A 22,969-nucleotide genomic window follows, 5' to 3' on the forward strand; every position below is an offset into this window, starting at 1 on the left:
CCCCGGTCGCTCCGCCATCTTTGTCGGCAGCCCATTGTTCACTCTGGAGCTAGCAGCGGTTTTAAATCCCTTCACATTCCTTATTAGAATATCTTAACGGTGCAACAGATAGCTGCCCGCAACAGTCGTGGATTTTCTCTCGGGGTCGCGACTTGTTTTCGGCCAGCAAGTGAGACAGAATGGACGATGAGCAGCCTAAAACCCTGTAAGTGTGTGACTGCGTTACCGAGCTAAAAGCTTGTATTCGTCACGTAACATTGCACTACGGCTAGCGCACTTAAATTTTATACCAGTTCTTTCTTTGAAATATTACATTTTAATGCTCTTTTACTTGGGTCCTTTCTTTCATACATCTCCCACATAATGTCTCAATAACAAGCTAACATGGCGTAATGATTCAAATACCTTTTAAAATCAGCACTGCTTAATGCTATCTAGATAACAAGCTAGTTAGTTCCAGAAAAATCTTGATTTACGCATCGCTTCACACATCACCCTTTAAAACACGTGTAAAGGTAGAAATGTTCATAAAAGAAGTCACGTTTGGTGTGTGAGGTTCGCTAAATGTACGAGAGGGTGTTTAACACCGCAGTGAAGTCCTGCTGTTAGCTGAAAAACATTAAACAACCGACCTCAATGGAGGTAATGTTCTAGCCGTTATCTTACAGGCCTGGGAACGTATTTATATAGGAACGTTATGGAGCCCAAGCCTTGATGCTGGTTCTAATTTGGTTATGAAACTGATTATGTTTATACATCTGAGAATGATGAACATATATCTATTTAAAGCCTGCAGCGAGGCAAGCGAGGTCAGTAGCTGATATTCCAGTAATGTTGCTTCTCCCTTGCTGCACTCTATGTTTGGCTTATCATTAAATGCTATAATTACAGACTCGTTTGGAACAAGCTGTCTTAAGATTTCTCTGTTTTCATACATTTGCATTTCCTTGTATCCCAAATGTGGCCGTATTTCGAGCTAATTTGTTGCTTCTATATTAAGTTTCAGCCGGGCCTTAACATATTTTTTTTTTCATTGAGAAGTTATTATTATTATTATTAATATTATTATTAATATTATTATGATTATTATTAATAATAATAATAATCATTATTAATCATTATTATTATTGTCAACATAAGCCTATTTGCTGGTAATTTTAACTCATAAACAACTAATTTAGTCTGCAAATAATTTGCAGTGAAAAGAATTGTCTCAGTTCCATGTTGACAATCTTAAGACGTTGAAACCAACATAATACTCCCACTGGATCTGCATATATATATATATATATATATATATATATATATATATATATATATATATATATATATATATATAATGAGAGAGGCACTTACAAAAATGTTCTCAGATTGAATTATTTATTGAATGTTACAGCCTTGAGAGAACATGTAAAATATATTTGATCAACTCTATATCTAAGTTTCTAGCTGTTTGAAAAGTATAGATTTTTCTTTCTCTCCAGGCTTTTATATGCATAGAAAATTGAAGACAGTAAATCATTTTAAAACAGCATTTTTTTCCAGTAAGAAACTTTTTTGTCTGTAAGAAAGAAAACCTGCTAAATTTGTAGAATTTTATTTATCAAATGATGATAGTACTTTGACACATCCACCATGACTCCTATTGGTACATCTACCATTTTGAAGCCTTTCGATTTTATCCATTTGAGGGTTTATTTATTTATTTCTTTTAAGTTATGTATTTAATTAAAAAAAAAAAAAAAAACATTCTCAGTTTTTTTACATGCTCTCTAAAGCAGAACAACTCTTTGTTGGAAATGAACCCTCAGAAATCCAGTGGTGTACTGGGAATCTAGAAAGTCAAGTAATTTCCGCATGTATACGCTCAACTAGACTAAAACCGGCCTGATTGCTCCCCACATGCTTTATTGTTCCATATTCCTGCAGAGTATTTGTTTTATTTATTGTTTTTTATTGTAAAGAGCAGGTCATTTGTCACACTGCTAAATACATAAAAACAGGCTTTTTAAGACTTTCAGCATGTGACCACTTTTAACTATTTCAGATGATTGCTAGACTCTACTAGTCATGATTTTTGTAACTTGTGTCATCTGACCAAATTTCCATTCAAGTAACTTCAAGACAGTGTTCAGTAAATTTATACTTAAAGGACCCTAAAATGTATTATTTTGAGCTGTAAAAACATGTTACTTAAATGTGATGAAAACCACCAGTACTGTTGTTAAAATTTGTCATTGTAAAATTTCTTTCAAAATCAGGATTTGTTCATCAAAAATTACTCAAAACGACCCTACAGGGTATTGTTTTTCGTGACCTAGAGGTAAACTTGGTTCTCCTCTTCGTCTCGAAAAATTTAAAACCCTCACAGTCCCCTCCCTCCAAATGCATAAAAGGCAGGTCGTTGCCTTGCAGGCATAGAAACCATGCCCACGACGCATATTTATGGATGTGAACATGTTATCTGATGTAGATTCACTCGTTTCAGACTTCTGGACTTTTACACAGCTTTTCAGAAAATATTGCTGCAGTTGGACAGATTTGTGCTTTTGAGAGGTGTATAAGACACTGGACTTTATTCTTCACCTGCTGATCCTCATTTAGCGACAGACAACAGCTCAAATCGTGGCAGCAGCTCTTCCTGCAGCTTCCACGAACTGCTGCGAGTCGCTAACGCCTGCCTGAGCCTGCAGAGGCCAGAGCAAAATGAAATCAAATTGCTCTCACAGACGTGAATTGGGACAGGTCGCGGTTCTCTTAAAAGGCCCGTTTCTCGTTAAATATGAATTAACCCGGTCAGCTGTTTATTGCACATAAAATCAGACCCCCCCCCCCCTTGCAGTTATCCTGCCCCGTTGAAGATGAAGCTTCTCATGTAGAAGTAAATGACTGGAGCAATACAAACTTTTTTCCTTTTGTGACCTCGAGAGCAAGAACAAAGTTCTCGCTTCTTGTGGAGTATGTAACGAGCTTAACGGCTCTGAGTGATACGGCTCAGGACCACCTCGTTCTTCCACCACTGCGTTGTGTAGCTGAAAGGATTCTGGAGGGGAAAAGCCTTCCACCTCAAATCTGAATCTGTATCTCCATCTTGCTAGTATCCGCTGAGCTGCTCTCCGTCATTTATTCATTTCTGCCTGTGTTTACACTCCGCCCACTCTACCCCTTGATTACCCCCACACCTTGCACCCCAACCCTTGCAGTTTTTGGTGTTTTTTTCAAAATTTGGCAGTGGGTGGAGTTACATAAACAGTAGTGGTTGTAGTTACTGTAGATGTATGATGATGATTTCCCAGAGAGAAAGTTAGAAACAGCAGGATGTTTGACTCATGTAACCACACAGAGCAAAGACACTTTTGTATTAGTATCATTGTAGGCAGGCTGTTATTGTGTTGGAACTTGAAAAAATACTTAAGTGTGGTAATTGATTCATTTGAGCTGTAGTACCTCAATATACAATTTTTTCCCACCATAATAGATTAAATAGTCAAAAGTAAGAAGTAATTACTGGATTTCAAAACCACATCATATACTCATCCAATTTTTACTCATTTCAAGATTTTCAATATTTTTTGGAGCCATTTCTAATGTCTAAACAAGGAAAATTATTTAATTAAAAGTTAAAATGTGTTGGTAAAGTTTTTATTTTTGTAGAATAATCTCTTTACCAGTTATTTAAAATCAATAAAACACTCCTGTGGTAGTTCTGCTGATGAAGTATTTATTTATTTTTTGTACATTTTGTTTAAAATAATTTTAAACCAAGTGGCATTTTAAGATTTTTACTTCCTCACAGTTATAATGTGTCCTTGTTAAATGAAACATAAAGAAGCCAGCTTTAGACATTTGTGAGAAAGCTTCCTGCTACACCACCACTCAAACAAGATCTATTTGCCATCACAATAATACGCAGTACTTCTTTCTGTGGTTTGTGTTTATGTATCCAGGTATGTGGGAAATCTGTCCCGGGACGTGACGGAGGCCCTCATCTTGGAGTTGTTTGGTCAGATTGGCCCCTGCAAAAGCTGTAAAATGATAGTAGATGTGAGTCTTGTTTTCTTCTTTTTTCTTCCGCCCCACGGAAGTATGTTGCCACTTCCTCCTTCTTACGTATGAAAAAATAGCAAAACCTTTTTTCCTCCTGAGAATTCATGCATATACACTTTACATATATGCTTTGCTTATAGCTCCTGTGATCTGATGTGTTTGCTTGATTGCTTTGTTTCATCCTGTTTATGCTCAGCTCTTTCCAGTGTGCAGGAGCACTGCTTCCTTCCATTTTAATGCTTACTGATGTCATTTACAAGACGTGTCCTTCCCTCAGTGAATTAAAATATCTTTGTTTCTTGTCCACTTTAGACAGCAGGTCATGATCCGTACTGCTTTGTGGAGTTCTATGAGCATAGACATGCTACTGCCACAATTGCAGCCATGAATGGTCGGAAAATACTGGGTAAGGTAAGCTATCATATCTCGTGGGTGAGTCACCAAGGGCAAGGCTGGGTGGGCAGGGTTTGAAGGGAAGCCACTTGGAGTAACTTGTCTTGTTAAACCCTATCTTACTTCCTTCTTTCTGCTCCACCTCACCTAATTTCTTTTATTCCCCTGCGCACATCCTTCTTCTGTGCACAGTCTAAATAATGAGGGTGGGAACACCACACTTGATCTGTTATCTCGCTGCTCTGAAGCTTAACAGTGTTGAAGAACATGCATCTGGATTACCAGTGAGATCTTTTTGGAGTTGTTTCCTGCCTTCTTACTTCTTGTGGCATTAATACATTGTAATCAGTAAAGATCAATTAAATGCTCATTTTTACAAATCAGATAAGAGTAATTGTTTTATGCATTAAATTTTGCTTTTGCTGTATGCATTGCATTGTGGGATCTTTTTTGATTTATGATTTTTTTTTAAATTAATCAGACCTTCAGATTTGAGCAAGTCTGAATTATATTTCCAAACAATATGTCAACAGAAATGTTCCCCAAGACATTTAGACTCAAATAGTGTGTGTAAAGATCTTTTTTTCTTTTTTGTTTAGTGTCTCAACTGAATCACCATATGCTGCCGTTTCTAACCCCTTGCTCTCAAAATGGGCTGGTAATTAATGGATGAAGCTTTCTGATGGTTTCACTGGGCTCTTTTTTTTAGTGTTGCTAAATATTTAGCAGAGCAAATGGACAAACAGCCACAGGCTTGAATATATGTTGTATGACATTGCAGAAGGTCTGCGACCCCATTGTGTGCAATAAAGATATTCTCATATTCACATAAAATAGCTTCAGTATTGGTGTAGTTTTTATCAATAAATGAGAAAATTCTTAATTACAACACATCTAAACTGTCAACAAATTGTCTTAGTTTCATTATACTTTCAAATTATTTTAAAATTGTCATGTTTTTATATAAAATAAGGACCATTCTGAAACAAGCAAGCATTTCTAATGATAGACGTGCTATTAATGACAAACCATACTGTGTGACTGGGATGAAAAGGTACATTATTGTGCTTAAACTACAACTCATTTATGTGCACACTTTTTTTTTTTTTTGCCAGACTATCAATAAGGTTTTATGGTAAAGAGCTGAATTTAAACAGTGCTCCTAAAACTTTCACCAGTGTTTAGTAATGAGAAAAATTTAGTCTGGGGTTCAAATAAAGCATGAAATCCACTGTAGTTTGCACGTGTTTTATGTTATTAGGTTACAAAATTAGGTCAATAGCCAGTTACATTTAGCTTCTAGAAACAATGGTCTCTATAATGTATGCCGTTTCATAAAGTAGTGACATGTTTAGTTTTAAATCTACAGTACACATAGTTCATTAAATGACATTGTGTAAATACGGTGCTGTTTGGGTCTTTTGTCACTTCATGCTCCATGCTGTCCCTGTTTTCAATGACAATTTCCTTGAGTGAGTTTCCATCTGTGTATGAATTAATTTATCGTGGCCCTGCTGTGTGATCATGCAACATGTAACACATTCTTTGATCTACTTTAATTGATGCTCTTCTGTCCCCCCTACATCTTTACTGCTGTGTGTTCTTTTGCAAAGTTATTTCCACATAAAATCCACATAAGAGTAACTTCAAGAAAAATACATTCAGTTGAAAATATTTTATCCTCAACAGGTATTGAAGGACCATTTGAGGAGTATAACAAGTTCGTAAAAATCACTTGTTTGTAAGTCCCTTGTTATTTGGACCTTACTTCCTACAGTTTTGCTCCAAATTATTACTAGACTGAGAATGAAATGTTCCTGATTATAAAGGCGAAGTCTTTGTACGCCACTGTATTTTACTGTGTCTATTAATGCAGAGGTTTGTAGAATTAAATAAGGATGGATAATCAGTTTGTGTTGGTGGTTTAAGAATCCGAATGTGGCTTACAGAGACCATCTTATTAAGTCTTCAATCACAAAATCTGACCTTTAGTAAAGCTGGTGTGTGACAAACCCTCTAATCAGAGAAAGACAAGCTTCCTCTCTCCTACAAGCAGGCTTCACATCTCACCTTTTCTCCTTCCTCGCTTTCTGCATCTGTCTCTCTTTCAGGAGGTGAAAGTCAACTGGGCCACAACACCAACGAGCCAGAAGAAAGACACGAGCAGTAAGGAGCTCATCTAATATTAAATGTCCTGTTTACTGGAGGCGTTTGTACATATGAACACACCAATAATCTCTAGAATTTCACATTGATTTCTTATGACTGTAAAAGTTTGTGACATCCACACTTTTATACAAGCATTCTGCAGCCTAGATGGAAGTGGAAAATAGTGGAAAATAGGGAAAAAAATCAATGGTTAATTGATTAAATAGAAATTTCTTTTTTTTTTTTGGGACTATTTAGATTTTATGAAAATAAGGATTTTTTCCCCTCTTTTATATGCACCACAAACGCTATCCTTGGGCTTCCATAGTAAGCAGCGGACTCGGCCCTCTCTCTGCACCAGAACAGTTTTTGTAGCTCTAACAGGTTTACAGTGAAGTGAGCGTCACGTCTGGAATTTAGCTGTGCATATAACTGCAGTCACAAATGCAGAAGACAACTTCAGCCCACAAACTCTCACTATAAACGACCAACATCAGGGGAATTATTTCAGCAGTGGATCCCATATGATAAGGATCCAGATTAAGACATGAAATATAACTTCTATGGTGGGAAAGTTATACTATTAATTTTTTTGCTGTTATTCATTCATATAAATAATTAAAACAAACATTTGACATTCAAAAGCTTCAAGTATAATATTGTTTTTAATAAGATTATTATGTTTTTAAGAAATAAAAGAAGCAAAATCGATTAAATGGATTAAAAAAGTCAAAGATTTTATTTTTAGGCCATATTGCCCAGCCCCAGTGGAAAGTAAAGAATTTGACTGTCTGCTTCCTCTGATGTGACCATTACACATGTGAAACTGCTTAAATTTAGACTCGCTCTGTTTTTGAAGATTAGTTTTAAATAGTCAAATATATCATTTCTTTTTGTATGCTTAATATTTTCTGATCAAAATGTGTATTTTGGTTTTTTTTAAAAGGTCACTTCCATGTTTTTGTTGGAGATTTAAGTCCTGAAATCACCACAGATGACATAAAGGCAGCATTCGCTCCATTTGGGAAAATATCGTGAGTACACTCCGTGTAACGATTACCATGTTATTTATGCATGTTTGTTTTCTTTTAAATGTCCTTGAGAGTTGATTTTAGATGGTCTTAAATAATTTGGACCATTGTAAACCTTAGAAATAAAGAAATGAATCACAATTACTTAGTGGCAAGCATTGAATACAATCATTAAATAAACATGGTTAATTTGGACTAAACGTCACCATTTTGAAGTATGGAAACATCAATTAATTTGGAAATGGATGAACCTTTAACTTGTTTTAGACATTTCCCTGCTGCAGCACACCCAATTCAAATGAAATGGTGAGCCTAGAACTCGTTGTCAAGGTCTGTACAAGCCTGTTGATGAACCATTAATTTAAGTCGTGTGTGTTGCTGCAGGGAAAAAATCTTAAACCTGCAGGACACCGGCCCAAGAGGTGTAGAGTTGGTGGTTGATCCATGCTTTAAACTATTCAGGACATGAATTCAGATTAGATTTTTTTTCTGGTATTTATCCACAGGGACTGTCGGGTGGTGAAAGACATGGCCACGGGTAAATCTAAAGGCTACGGCTTTGTTTCCTTTTTCAACAAATGGGTGAGTGTGTGCCAGTCGTGACAGCATGTCAGAGGACACACAAATCCAGTTTGCTTGCTAACAGACTGGATTTAAAGATGGCCTCAAGTATGATCAAATATGGATTTTTTTTGTTGGTGCTCTTTGTGCTCTCAGGATGCAGAGAATGCCATTCAGCAGATGGGAGGTCAGTGGCTGGGAGGAAGGCAGATCAGGACCAACTGGGCCACGAGGAAGCCTGCTCCCAAAGCCACGAATGAAAGTAAGTTCACAGTGATCAAGTATAATTTTAGACTGATGTTTGATGGATATGGTGATGGTTGTTGGTATTTGGCCCAGAACACCACCACTGTGTACGTGATTCTCAAAGAAAAAGTTCACTTTGACTTCCTCCAAATTTTTATCAGTCATTAACAAGGATGGAAGAAATGGGGAAACTATTTGTGAATTTAAAGATTAAATACAATTTGATAGAACATCTAGGACAACAGGCTTTCATCTGCAGACTGTTTATTATTTTCTCTACAGATATTGTATCTTTTTAGCCTGGATTTACTCAGTAAATAGCTAAACAAAACAAACTTGTAAGACTTCACAAACTTGACGCTGACAATAGCTGATTGGTCATATGTCATCGTCTTTATATGCTTATTATTAAGTTGCTCATTCCCTGTCTAGTAGTTTGTATAAAAGGATTTAAAGAAAATCTTGCCTCTATCTGGCATTTTTGGGAGTATATACAGTAATAGAGGGAATATACAGCATAAGTTGGTGTTTTTATAATAATACTAGTTCACTATGTCACCCTTTGTTCTTTCCTTTTAGCAACCAATACCAAGCAGCTATCATTTGATGAGGTGGTGAACCAGTCCAGCCCCAGTAACTGTACCGTCTACTGCGGAGGAGTCACAACAGGTCTCACAGGTAAGGTATAGTTTAACACTAACCTGCACTTTCAAAATGACAAAACTGAACATTAAAACTTTATTTCTTTTGTTCACAGAGCAAATTATGAGACAGACCTTCTCACCTTTTGGTCAAATAATGGAAATCCGTGTTTTCCCAGAGAAAGGCTACTCATTTGTGAGGTACACTGATTTTCTAAGACGCCTGTCAGACGAAATATGGATTTATTTGATGCCATAACGATGCAACCCAGATAGCAGACATGTTTGGGCTGAATACAGGCTACTGCTGGCACTTTCTTTTAGTGGGTTTATTTGACAAGGACATTGTTAGTAGACATTACTGTAAATGTAGCTGAGTTAGTCAAATGGCTATTTTACATCTACAGTCCCTTGTGGCTTAGTTAAAGCGCTAGCAAGTATCGCGTGGGTCAGAAGTTGACAGAATGTCACTAGCCAGCCGAGCTTGGATTATGGCAAGACTCCTGTTGGACACATGTGGTCCAGATGTCAGTTGTTGGCCTGGACATGGATTACAGCAAGTATTTTGTGAGCCAGAAGTGTCCTGTGCTCTGTCCTTATATAGGACGTCGTCTTCATGGCAAATTTCCTTGTGGGCCACATGTGGTGGCAGCCACACGCATGTAATCAGTGCCATTTAATCAAGGCCTAATTTGAGCCTTAATTTTTTTTGGAGCTGTCGAATAAACCTGCTGTCTTTGTTGGATAGCTTGATATTCACCAATCTATCTACGCTCTTTGCACAGATTCAACTCTCATGAGGCAGCAGCTCATGCCATAGTTTCTGTCAATGGCACTTCCATAGAGGGCTATGTTGTGAAGTGTTATTGGGGCAAAGAAACAACAGATATGGTCCAGGGTCCCATACAGCAGGTACAGATGGCACAGGTATGAAGATTTCTTACTTATTATGCATTGGTAGACTGCACCCACACCTTTAACTAAGAGATCTTGGTGTTACTTCTGTGCGATGTTGCTGCAATGTGATATTCTGCTCCCTAAAATATTAATCTGTATGTCAGCAGAACACGCTGAGCTTCGCAGCGCAGCCCTACAGTCAGTGGGGTCAGTGGTACAGCAACACACAGCAGATTGGTCAGTATGTGCCCAATGGATGGCAGGTACCAAGCTACGGTGTCTATGGACAGACTTGGGATCAGCAGGGCTACAAGTGAGTGGAACATTGCTGGACAATATTTTATTTCCTCATTGAGTCCTGTTCTGATGCAATTTTCTTTCTTTCTTATTCATTAATTATTATCCAGATTATAACAGTTTGTTCTAATATTAAGACAGTTGGCCTGTACGGTACTTATCACAGCTGTCCAACGTTAATCTGAAGCTCAAAATGACTACATATTGATCAGGTTCCTGTCCACTCCTCTTTTTACAGTCATTTACATGCTGGAGCTGGATGGACAGGTGTGGGCGCCATTAGCAATGGAGGCATGGTGGAGCCTGGGCAGGGAGTCAACGGGACGGTGCTAACCAACCAGGCAGGCATGAGCACCGCTGGCTACCACACCCACTGATCACGGTAGCCCTCTGTAAGCGCCCGAGGCCATAAGGATGATACTCTGCTGGGGAACGAGTGCATAAGATGTGCTCTGTCTGTCACATCACAAAATTACTGTTATTGAAGCTGGTACGCCATTTTCTCTACTTTACCAGCCCAAAACCTCACCCACTGCCCAAAATCTGCAAGTGTAAAGATAACGATCCACACTTGAACACTGTTTAAAGCTACTGCTAATGCACCTTGCATTCCTGGGCCCATTTTATTGTTTGGTGTATTACTGGCCAAATGTAAATTATACAACATGTCAAGATATTTCTAGCACAGGAAGTTTAGCTAAAGAGACAAATTAAGCAGATTAAATATGTTAGAACAGCAGCTTTCTTTCTTTTCAGCCCCTCAGAGCCAAAGAGCAAGGGCAGAATTTTATACCAATATTTAATAATCATACAGGGAGGAGAGGCAACGAACTCCGCTACAGAAAGCACTCAATAGTCCACAGTATTTCAGCGCAGCCACAAGACTCGTATCGACAAAGAGGTTTTTATTTTCTCTCTGCTGGAGCCTGTCGATCTCACTGTTGCTCTTTTCACGGCTACAAAATCAATGCACACGTCTCGGAAAGCTCTCCTGGTGTCAGATCATTCTGTAAAATAGACGTGGGCAGATTGAAGGGAAATGGATGCAACAAAACAAGTAGACGTCAGCGTTCCTTCACATCACCTCCTGGACCGAACTGAACAGACGGAGAATCCCATCTGTGGATAAGAAGTGTGTGTGCGTGCGAGCGTGTGTGTATGCATGAACTGATGCTTTTACTCACCGAGACAATATCCTGGTCATCTTCCCCTGAAACAAAAAGGACTATACCAACTTTTTTTTTTTTTTTGCTATGGTAGAGAAAAGAGACTTTTTTTTTTTTCTTTTGTGCAACTTAAAAATGCTGACATTGTATAAAGAGCTTTTTGCCTTTTTGTGTTTGATTTCAGGATTGCGGAAAAGTTAAGATGACACCATCAAACCATATGACACACAAGACCTTTTTGTGTTTTGTTTATAAAATGTTAAGTGGCTGTCAACTTTTATTTTTTAAATTAGTTTATCTCAAAACAATTGCAGGGATTACTGCCACTCTTATCTTACTTATAGGCAGACAAATATTGCACAAATACCTAAGGCTATCTTTTCACAAAATTTGAAATACTAGGATTTTTTTTTTCCTTTGTTTTTGCATTCCACTTTGTGATTTATTTGGAAGCCTGTTTTTTTTTTGTAAATAACCAAGCAGTCTGTTAAATTGTACTGAATTTGTATAAAGACATGTTAAGGAAGCGTGCTTGCTCCTGGTTGGGTGAAAATGGGCGACAAACAGCTGTTTGACCGTAGCATCCCCGTCTGGTGCTGGTCCATGTGCAGTAGAAAGGGCAACATTTCATTCTTCCAGCAGCATGGAGGACAAACAGCATTGCCATGTAATGCAGAAGCCTATAGATTGACCAGAAATTCATGATTTAAGTTATTCTGTTTTACAACAATTTAGTGATTGTTTTTATAGATTCAGAAACCCACTTATAAGGATCAGATTTTTACACTGTGGCCACCGTCATCTTAATGTAGTTGGAAGATCCATTGTGTTGCCTTATTAAGTGAGTTACTTTTAATTTAACCAAAAATCACCCAAGAGTAGGCAGTGCCTATGAATGTTTTCAGCCTATGTTTTGGCAAGAGAAGTTCTGTTGATACGTCAGTAACATGGTTTGTGTTTTTTTTTTCTTTGCTTTTGTCCCATTAAATTGCTGATGTTTAAAACAGGCTACATTCACACTGTTTGCATTTCATCCTTGAAACCAGCTGAGAAAATAGTCAGCAAGCCTCGTGTTTGATTTTGCACCAAGCTCCTGTAAGGGCAGAGTTGCTTTGGTTATGACAAATTTGAAAAATTGGATACTTAAAGGAGCAGATGTGCTGGTGCACACAAAAACAATTGTTTTAAGAAATGTGTGTCCCAGCCCAAAACCATTGGAACATGCTGTAGTGCTATGTAAGTACAGTCTATTTACCGTGTGTGCCAGGCTTGTAAATGGCACTAAAATGATGACACAGAAATGCACCAAAAACTAAATAATAAACTTGTGAACTCGTGTGATGTAAAAGAAATTACCAAGAAGATGATGATGGAGAATTAAGCTAAAAAAAAGCTCTAAAATCCGTATCACTCTCAGTAGCCTCTGCAGCATAAATGCAAAACAGTAATCCGTCATTGTTGTAGAGGACGGTGGGGTTTTCACATGCAGGCTACAGGTGAGGTGGCAGAAGACATCTGTATGGGTTTTAAACATATAAATGAAACAGTGCTGTTCACATTTATTCACTTTGGGACCTTTATTAATTATTTTAATTAATTTTGGGCTCCCAAAACACCAGTTCCATGTAGACCAAATGATTAAAACTTTGTCTCCATGTGGACACGACCATAGCTTAAGGATTATTAAAGAAGGTTTGATTGCCAGCTACCAGGCTTTAAGAGCACAGGCTAGAGAAAAGAGAATGGTCAACATGAAGTACAGTCCATTTACCATTTATCTTGGCAGTTTTCTTCTTGAAATGTTTAATGTTTGAGATTAATTACACTCACATTAAAAACATTCTATTTAACAAGTGCGTTATTAATCGTTTGACGCATTTCTCGACAATTAAAAACATTTTAATAGTTGTATCGATAAAATTTTCCGCTTGCAGATTTAAATCGACTACACTTCCCATGATTCAACGCTCCATAGACGCCCGCCTAGGCTTTTTTCCCACGTGATCGCCATCGTCCAATTGGGAGTGTCGTTACAGGCGCAATGCGGTTATCTGGATGTAAGGAGGAATGGCGACGGCCGAGACGGTTTTGGAGGCTTGAGTGGAGCTGGATTTGACCAAACAGAGACGGATTGTAGGTAGTTTGAACATTTGTTCAAAAAGCACGCGCAGAAATATCATACGTGACATAGGTGATGCGTTCACGACGAGTTTGGTCTAGCTTTTGTACATTTTAAGCAGTTGTAAAAATTTAAACTGCGAGACTAATATAAGAATGTCATTGTAATTTAAGTAAACATTATTAAAAGCCTAATAAGATCTTACACAGAAAATATAGATGTATTTTCTTGACATTTATTCTTTATTTTATTGTCAAGGTTTGAATCCGTTTATGCCCAGCTGAGCCCCAAAATGGACAGTGAAATAACTACCTCCTCTTCAACCAACAACATCTCACCCTCCTCTCCTCAGACGGCAACCAAAAAGGCCAATCTTGCAATAAAACAGCGAGACAGTAAAAAACCCACCTCCACAACCCCTGCCTTTCTCTGCAACCTGGGGAGAGCCACGCTGCGGGGCATTCGCAAGTGTCCTCAGTGTGGTGTCTATAACGGCACCCGTGGACTCAGCTGCAAGAACAAGGCCTGTGGAGTGTCCCTTAGAAATGTTTCTTCAGAGGGTAAAAACCTCAAGAAATGTGCAGTGCAAGTGGTGAAGGTGATAACAGACAGCAATGAGACAGAGGGCAAAGAGCAAGGGGACGGAGAAGTCCTGGGTGGCGGCTCAGGTGGAGGAGCACAGGTGTTTTCGGTGTGTCACAAAGGAAGAGGAGCCACAGCTACACAGTGGGGCTTTGTTGAGCTAGTTCCTACTGACACAGCCATAGCAACTGGGGATGGGGCCACTCTTCTGACCCGCATCAACCTGGGGCGATGCTTTTTGCCTACTTGCAGGCAGGGTCAGAAGTCAAATCAGCGTGAGTCGGAATCTGCAGCCAAGCAGTCCTCTGACAGCCTTTGCATCCACATCAAGCAAGCCATAGAGTGTCAGAGCCATGCAGCACCCCTAACCTTCAAAAGCTCTGTCCTGGAGGGTTTGCAGGTCTCCATTCAAGTTAGAGATGAGTTGTGGAGGCTGGCCACGGAGTCCCCTGGGCCCTTGGTGCAGCGTGTTTCCAAAGACACGCTAGTGGTGAAGTGCCACACTGACTCTCAACATCCTCTGGGGCTCCTGCATCTCACTGTAGGGGCAGCAGGGCCGTCAGAAGCTGTAAAGGGCGAGAGAAGTGTCTTTCAGTGTGCCTGCCAAGGTCACACAAGAAAAAATAAACCTGGTGTGGATGGATCAGTCGGATCAGTGAGCTCTAACCTTCCTCCTAGAGCGCTCACAGCACAGCCCTGCCTTCACTTCCACGCCTGTGTATGCGCCTTTGCAAGCAACGAGAGGCTGGCTTCAGAGTTTGCAGCTTTCATCAACTACACTTCCAGTGGTAAACATTTCGTTGTCATATATACCAGCTTTTTCTTTTAGAGGGGTTTAAAGGCGAGCCTCTGAAAGTAGAAGCTGAACCTAAAATAAAAAGTGTTTCAGTATTAGCATAGGTGTATTTACACATCACTTAATGTAATATTGCTGCATATATAGTAAATTAATCATGAATTAAATACAGGATGCTATTAGATTTAATACATTTAGTTTATTTAGCACATCATTGCACACCGATCAAGTTAAATGCAAATTAAATTCAATTAAATTAAAATATTTCACCAATCCAAAAGAGAAATTGTGATGTATGTTTTTTCTTTTCCCCAAAGCAATAATAATTATTATTAAAAGAAAATGCCTTGTTCTGCAGGGTGATTGCTGCTGGCAGGATATCATATGGTACATTTACTTAAATTGAGTAATACTTTAATAACCTCAAAATAGACATTTATTTATATATATATATGAATTTCAAAGAATATAAAAAATAAGAAAATAATATGTTGAAATAAATAGAATTCTACATTTAAAAAATACAAAAAATAGAAATTTAATAGTATTTATATAATTAGGATAAGAATAAATTTAATATAAAAATACCCTCTACACCCCAGCAATCTCTCAGATTTACATACACAACTGCCAGATATTGAATGAATAAACATCAGCCATAAGTATTAATAATTTAATGAATAAACTGAAAATAAAAGGGCTAATTAATTAGGATAGAAACATTTTATTGAAAGCATAATAAACATTCAAAACAACTGAACTAAAAGAAAAAAGCATCTAAAATAAAATGACATTTAAACATTTTTTAGTTGCCTGCTTCCTTTCCTGTAATGTTTTTGATTCAGCTGTTTCATTTTTTTTCTTTTTCTTTGTTTGGTGCTTCTGTTTTCTGTTTTCCTCTCAGGTTTCCAGAATGCTTCCAGCAGAATAAATCCCAGTGAGAAACCTCTGCTGCAGGCTGAACCTGCAGACTCCCATCAAAAAGCCAAGAAGCTCCGCCTGGATGAATCCACCTCAGGTGGGCTTTTTATACCTCCTGAAACAAAAAGCCTGAAACATTAATCCCTCATGAATGTTGTCTGAACCTTCCACTGTCCTACCTTCCTTTTCTGTCTTTATCTTTTCCAACTTTCTTTAATTTCTGGCCTGGTGAAGCCCCCTCCGTGGGCTCTCGCCCTGCGGTGTGGAAGGAGGGAGTGTCCGCCACCACCTTTAGGAAAGCTGGTCAGAGAAAAGTCGCTGGCGGGCTGAAGGCTGCAGGTGCTGCCAGTCTCACCACTGAGCCTCCTCATCCTCCTGCTCTCTACATAATCTCTGACATCTTTGTCCTTGCTGTCATAGCATGTTTCTAACATTTAATTGCAGGATGATGATATATTTTAGGTCTTCTAATCTTAGTGTGTGTTTCTTCTCAGGGAGCGCTCAGGTTGTGGATGAGCGCACAGTGACGATGGGCTTCCATCGGTGGCTGGCCAGTGTGACAGAGAGGATCCACCAGACCATGCACTTCCAGTTTGATGGTAAAGCCAAAGCTCTGGAGTGGAAGTATGAGCAGACTGTTCCAGCATCTCTGAGAGCTCCAGTCTCATCTAGAGCTTATGTCTACAGTGATGCAGATTCAAATTTACTATGTACATTTAATTAGTTTTCAATTATTTGCTTTTTAAAAAGCTTCAACTCCTTCTTCTACTTCTGCTCTACATTTTACAGGACAATTTTTCAGGTGACACCACTGTCATGCCAAAACTGTAAAAGTAATCCTTTAGCATGTAGACTAGAATCAAGGGAAAGCAGCAAACCTAAAAAAAATCACCAACTGCCATCTCACAAGTTTGTGACTTAACATGTTTAATAGTAGGAGCGAATACTGGATTCTGATTGGGTGCAGGTGGTGCATTAATTCACGTTCACCCATTAAGTAGTGTTGGTGGAATCGCTCGTAAAATGCAGCATCAGCTTTGATAATTGGCATCAGGTGGCTATGCATGCCCTAACAGTAGAAATGAACAGAAATAATCAGAATATAATTTCCAACATTTAGTGCAGTCCTCTGTGCGTATCCCCCAAACTTCGTATTACATTAGCTTGCATCTCCCCACTGCTGTTATCCCCACAATTCTTACATTGCAAACAACAGCGGAGACAAGTTATGGCTTATGAAAAACTTCAGCTAAACACAAAAAATCTTCCAACTTAGTCTTTAAAGCCATTTAGTACTTAAATCTGTTTTTGCTGCATGACGGACTTCTGGCCTCCATGCTGTCCATTAATTCCAGATAACAGACATCAAGACCGAAGTTATTCCTTACATATCTGGTTTTTTTCATCTTTACAACTTTCCATCTGAAGAATTTCACAAAATGAAGAAAGCTGCAGTCAAAGACTTAATTATCCATGCTCCTCTAGCTTAGTTTACTCTTATGCTCTTTTTATGAATTAATTAATTTGTCCAAACAATAATGCCTTGATCATTCTGTATTTTTACAGATTATTTATCTAACAAAGTTGCAGTTCAGTAATAAGTAACATTAATCAGACATTAAGCAAATGTATTTTTTAACTAAACCGAATGTGAAATGATTTATAAGCATTTTATTTAAAAGCATGCCCTTTCAAGCCTGCATTTGAGTGGCCACTAGAGGGCAGTGTAAACACCTGTTTTCTGTCGCATAAAGTTGAAGCAACAAACATTGAACAGTATAGAGAGCTGTGTGCCTCTAACTGCTAAACTGATCTGTTTTATTATTTACCATCAATAAAAATTCATAGTTTCAAAAACTCTGAGAAAATTCACTCTGGATGGGAGGAGTTTCGGTTTGATGACAGAAAACATCACCTCCTGTTGATTTCTGCATGATGGTTGGCTTTAGTTTCTTGTTTCATACTGTAAAAGTTTTTTTTTATTTTTACCCCATCAGGGAAACCACAGCCTTTAGTCTACCACATCCCCCAGGAGTTCTTCAACGTGCTGCAACAGCGTCTGTCGCTGGGATCCAAGAAGAGGAGACTTCCCAACATTTCAAAGGGTGAGAATTTGTCATTAATGAAATAACTGCTATAAACACCACTAAGTGCTGTTTTTTATCACATCTGAGCTAAACGCAGTCAGGAGATGTAACACTAACACATTTCACAGGCAAAAGATAATGATAATCTTTAAAATGACCACACATTGTAAAATATAAAACCAGTTGATCATGAGGTGTTGGGTTTGTGATGTTTCTATATGGTTTATGTAAGTTTGAAGCTAACAAAGTGAGATAAAAGTTTATCTTCTATCCTTTTGGAATGTTTAGAAGAGTAGAGTATGTTATCAAAACTAAGAAAAAGTATGAACTGATATCTTATCACTGTGCATGAATGTCAGCGTTTGTCAGGAATGATGGACTTCCTCCTGGCTCTTTCTCCAAGTACACCTGGCACATCACCAATCTGCTGCAGGTCAAACGCATCTTTGACACAACAGAGGTAAATTTTAAAGTATCTGTATAGCTGGATGGATTTCTTTCAGGGATAATCTGCCAAGTATTCTTGTTTTGCTCCCGTCCTAAAATGTAGAAGAAAGTGACAGGACAGGATTTCTTTAGGTGTTGTAATTTCAAAGTGGTCTAGTTTTCCAGTAAGCCTGTTAAGAAGAGAACAGTGCAGTTCCTGTACAAAGTTTGACTACTTGACTGAACCACACAATAAGTCCAGCAGCACAGAATGTAGCATTGTAATAAAAACCTCCCCGTCTTCATTTCTGCTGACATAGTGATTAAAACTGCTTTGGATTCGTCCTGTAGGCTCTTTGAGCTGCCTTTTACTCCTCGAATGTTTAGAGCTTGTTCATATTTAATGCAACAGAGGCAGAGCTGAATGCAAAGAAACAGACTCATGTTCAAATCAACAATAGAAAACTTTAAACAATGCGTTTTGGACTCAGTCTGTATTGCACTGAGTAGACCTAGTGATGTCCTGCTTGCTGCTCAGCTGACAGTGTGACATCATCTGTGGGTTTATTTGGATACAGAGCAGGAAGTGTTGACTTCAGATGCACGTGGAGATGCACTGCAACACATCACGTGCAAACTGATGCACCTTGGGCAGTCGACCTGACAAGCCTGCTGTAGTTTTTAAACTGTTGAATAATGCTAAACTATCACTTAAGTATGAGTTTGTCTAAAAATATTTTCACACTTCACTTCCCCGTCTGTTCACCAGCTACCATTGGAGCTCACTCAGAGTTTTGTAAAAAACGTGGACGGCTCTTACTCACGTTTTCGCTGTCCAGAGCCTCCACCTGAGCCAGAATTACCTGATGGATGCAGGACAGATCGGCCGCAAGCGATACGACCGATGGAGCTCCGCACGTTCCTTAAAGTTGGTGGGCGACTTTTGTGGGTTTAATTCAGGGGTGCTCAAGTTCGGTCCTCGAGATCTACCATCCTGCAACTTTTAGATGCAACCCTTCTCCAACACACTTGAATCAGATGTCATCTGCATGGCATTCAGCTCTGCAGAGGCCTGGTAACGAGCCAGTCATTTGATTCAGGTGTGTTGGAGAAGGGTTGCATCTAAAAGTTGCAGAAAGGTAGATCTCGAGGACCGGACTTGGACACCCCTGGTTTAATTTGTTTGTTAGTTTGTAATCACATAAAAGTGACGTCTTGTGTTGACTCTGCTGTGTCTCTGCCAGGGCCGGGCACAGCCGATCAGAAGGAAGCCAGTCCGTTTGTGATTGAATGGATCCCTGATGTTCTGCCTCGCTGTCAGATGGGAGAGCTCAGGATCAGCTTTGAGTTTGGCCATCAGCAGAGCGGCCAATCGGAGCTTCACGAAAAAATGAGTGTGGCAGAAAAAGGAGGTCGCAGCAAGTTAGACTGTACCCAAAGCAAAGACAAGAAGGCCGATGACATTCTTCAAGTCGTTGTGCAATAGCCCTCTAATCTTGTCTTTACTATGGAGTCTTACATTTACATCAGCAATAGGCAACCAGTGATGCGCGGTCAGGTTCATGTCTAGTGAGGCACTGACTCCTCTGGAGTCAGATTTACAATTATAAGAACTGAAAAGAGCAACTTATTTCACTATTCATCCAATAGCGTGCAACTACTGACAATGCTTCATATCCCATCAGCATTCCTCTTTCAGTTACACTCGCAGTGTGAGGTTGCCCCCTTGAGGTGAGGCAGAATACTGCCTACCCCACTTGCTAACTTTTCTCTGTACTTTATTGAACGATCAGCAGGAATATTTCTCTCGCACGTACATTAAAGACATTACACAGACTGTAGAGAGTCATGGTGTAAAACAAATATTTCTGTAAAGTTCATATTGGCGATATGCTGAGGAACAGAAACGGACACATGTCATGCAACCCGGTTTGTATTGGATCGCTCAGTCAGAGGTGAGGCACAGCTCACCCCTGCCTCACCCAGAGTTTCTGCCCTGGAATTGGTCCAGGAAATACTCAAATTCAGCCTATTACTTAAAAAAAATGTCAAAAACGTGTAGAGTCCTACTGAAAATGTTTTTTTTTAACACAAATCAGTGGAAAATAATATTTATTTAATGTACTCTTTTTCTTTTTTGTGATGGCTGGTGAGGCACTTCCTCGCCTGCCTCTCCTGACCGCCTGTCACTGTAGCCAACCCACACATAGAGTATGTGACCTCATATAAAATCAGTGCATTTCTGTTACAATGCAAGATGTGAATAATCAGCTGCCTTCGTCTTTGTGACAAGTTTAACTTAAAAAGACTTTTTTTTCTCCTGTCTTTCAGCTTGTTCTAAAGCTTTTTAGGGTCAGCACTGAAGGGAGTTATGTGCTCTGTAGGAGAATATTTAAGTATTCTTAAAGCCTTGTTGGTAATCCGAGCTTTTCTTCCTGGACTTGATAAAATCCCAGTGCAACATATTGACATAGTTGTTTGTATTCAATCATGTCACCTTTGCAGACTCATGTATTTCTTGTAAACTGGTGGTCAAACGCACTAACGCTGTGCAAGAAAGATGCGTTGTTCGAGTATTTTCAAAGTTCCAATGCAAGGTCACACACTAGATACCTCAAAAAACGTTATCTTCATTATAAAGATTGCTTGAACATCCTGGTAAATGAACCAAAAACATCAGCTCATGGTAAAATTACATAATGGAGTATTCATGGTATTTGGAAGGAAGTCGATGTTCACCCAGAAGGACAAACCAGCTTTTTACCACACCATACTACGTAAAATGATTTTGTACCTACTCAGTGAAAGGAGCTAAAAAAAGAAGCTACTGTCTCACATTCCACCTTTTTGGATCAATAATCTGACCAATCAGAGGAGAATGAGCCATTGGAGCGCGGTCTTAAAGAGGTAGAAGCTAAAATGGAGCATAAAGAGAAGCAGCATCATATGGACGGAGAACCAGACGAGATGCAAAACAAGTTGTTAGAAAGATGAATTTTATTCATTTTTGTAGATTTTGATTCAGCAAGTCACCTGACTGTCCATTTTTATAACCCGTCTTTTACTCATAGGCCTTTAACTCAACCTGAGACTTGGTCTTATTTGGTTTTGGATTTATTTTATTTAGTTTTTATTCTGCCTCTCGTCTGCTAATTGCCGGGACAGGCTCCAGCCCCCATGACTCTCCGGCGGAATAAGCGTTCTAGAAAATAAATGAATGTTTTTTTATTGGTTGGAGTCGGTCTTATCCATTTGCCTGCTTTTAAACTTTAATAATTTTAAATGTGTGCTTTTTTATGCAGTTCTTTGACTTTTCTCGGATGTGCAGCACTTTGTTTCAGCTGTGGCTGCTGTTGGAGCGATTTATAAATAAAATGATGATGAGGATGACAGAACTGAAAATCATTCAATAGTTTACATAATTTGTTCATTGCTGACTAAAGTAGAGATGATATTTGTCAGTGTGACCGTATTTTTTCACAGCCATTTAGCACTGGTTTGCGAGTTAAGGTTCGTATAAGCTGTGTGTTGCTAACAGGTTTTGGGTATCGCAATGGGAGGATTTGGAAAAATAAAAATGAAAATTTTAATGCTTGTGTGATAGCCAAAGAGTTATGTTGAATCTGTATCTTCTTCCACATGTTTGGGGAGTCTCCAAACATACTCTTGTTTTCTTGTAGCAACATCCAGTCTTCCATAAGGATCTTGTTGGTTAAACTAGTCTTATGTACAAATTCTCAAACCCTTGCCTGGCAGCCTCTCCTCTCTGATTAAATGCCTTTCTTGTTTTGACTGTGGGCTTGACTCATCTGTTCTTTCTTGACAACTTTTACTCATAATAGATTCACTGGTGCACTGAGGACTTTTCAGTTTTTTAATGATTTTGTAGCCCATCCCTAATTTGTCTTTCTTCAGAGCTTTGTCCATGACCTGTTTGAAGAGATCCTTGAACTTTATTGTGTTGTTTTCTTCATAATGGTAAAGAATCTGGAGTTTTTAAAACCAGATGTGGTATAGTGGTCTATATCAGTGCTTCTCAACTGGTCTGGCTTCGAGACTCACCATCCCCTCCTTAATGAGAAGCCGTGGCCCAAATCAATGAAAATGTTCAACCGCGCACATTTATTTAACAGACATGCACAAACATGGACGAAAAAAAGTGCAACAACTGAGAAGTAGTTAAAAAAAAACAAAACAAAACAACTCAGAAATATAGTTTTTTAATATTGAGTATTTAACAAGTACTCTACTAGTAAAACTATTCGGTCAATTAATCAGGCTTAAAACTAGCATAACAAAATCTTTTTGTAACAACCAATTTAAGTTGGTGTTTTCCTGTGAAAGGCATGACATAAAAGCACAACTAAGTAAATAAAAGCTTCTATCATTAAATGTTAAATAAAATAAAATACTGTATCTATGACAACCAACAGATTTTGACCACAAACTCAAAATAAATTAAACAAAAGATTCAAGTGTACAAAGTTAGGTTCTTTTTGTTATTACCTTATCAGTAAATGCCGAACTGGGGTGATTTTACCTCCTGAAAACATTTGCCCAGGCAAAGGCAAAGGCCCATTGAAAACAAGTCTGTGACCCACTTTTGGATCA

General features: G+C 38.6%; 2 protein-coding genes and 1 long non-coding RNA gene across 7 annotated transcripts; 2 read left to right on the forward strand and 1 right to left on the reverse strand.

Moving 5' to 3' along the window:
- The first annotated feature begins 6 nt into the window (after positions 1–6).
- Positions 7–12,434, forward strand: LOC121629580 (nucleolysin TIA-1-like). 2 transcript variants are annotated; one of them, XM_041969224.1, is made up of 12 exons: positions 7–205; positions 3,948–4,044; positions 4,360–4,458; positions 6,552–6,606; positions 7,535–7,622; positions 8,126–8,201; positions 8,337–8,442; positions 9,006–9,104; positions 9,184–9,268; positions 9,853–9,994; positions 10,129–10,277; positions 10,500–12,434. In XM_041969224.1, the coding sequence occupies exons 1-12, from the start codon at positions 180–182 to the stop codon at positions 10,636–10,638; spliced, it is 1,161 nt and encodes a 386-aa protein (XP_041825158.1). In that variant the 5' UTR covers positions 7–179; the 3' UTR covers positions 10,639–12,434. The 2 variants fall into 2 exon arrangements, with proteins under 2 accessions (XP_041825158.1, XP_041825159.1); XM_041969225.1 differs by having other exon boundaries at positions 10,132–10,277.
- On the reverse strand, positions 11,429–22,372 carry LOC121629582. Its single transcript, XR_006008392.1, has 3 exons — positions 22,362–22,372; positions 20,668–20,678; positions 11,429–11,512 (listed from the first exon to the last, which is right to left on the reverse strand). It is a non-coding gene; the product is annotated as an uncharacterized LOC121629582 (long non-coding RNA).
- On the forward strand, positions 13,470–22,155 carry c19h2orf42 (chromosome 19 C2orf42 homolog). Of its 4 annotated transcripts, none has more exons than XM_041969222.1 (9): positions 13,470–13,564; positions 13,805–14,916; positions 15,829–15,942; positions 16,080–16,184; positions 16,340–16,444; positions 17,843–17,950; positions 18,292–18,392; positions 19,128–19,290; positions 19,603–22,155. In XM_041969222.1, the coding sequence occupies exons 2-9, from the start codon at positions 13,839–13,841 to the stop codon at positions 19,842–19,844; spliced, it is 2,016 nt and encodes a 671-aa protein (XP_041825156.1). In that variant the 5' UTR covers positions 13,470–13,564; positions 13,805–13,838; the 3' UTR covers positions 19,845–22,155. The 4 variants fall into 4 exon arrangements, with proteins under 4 accessions (XP_041825156.1, XP_041825153.1, XP_041825155.1 ...); XM_041969219.1 differs by having other exon boundaries at positions 13,478–13,560; XM_041969221.1 differs by having other exon boundaries at positions 13,478–13,560; positions 19,128–19,286; positions 19,603–19,776.
- Positions 22,373–22,969: the final 597 nt, after the last annotated feature.

Source organism: Melanotaenia boesemani, chromosome 19 (genome assembly GCF_017639745.1).
Source record: "Melanotaenia boesemani isolate fMelBoe1 chromosome 19, fMelBoe1.pri, whole genome shotgun sequence".
Lineage (NCBI taxonomy): Eukaryota > Metazoa > Chordata > Actinopteri > Atheriniformes > Melanotaeniidae > Melanotaenia > Melanotaenia boesemani.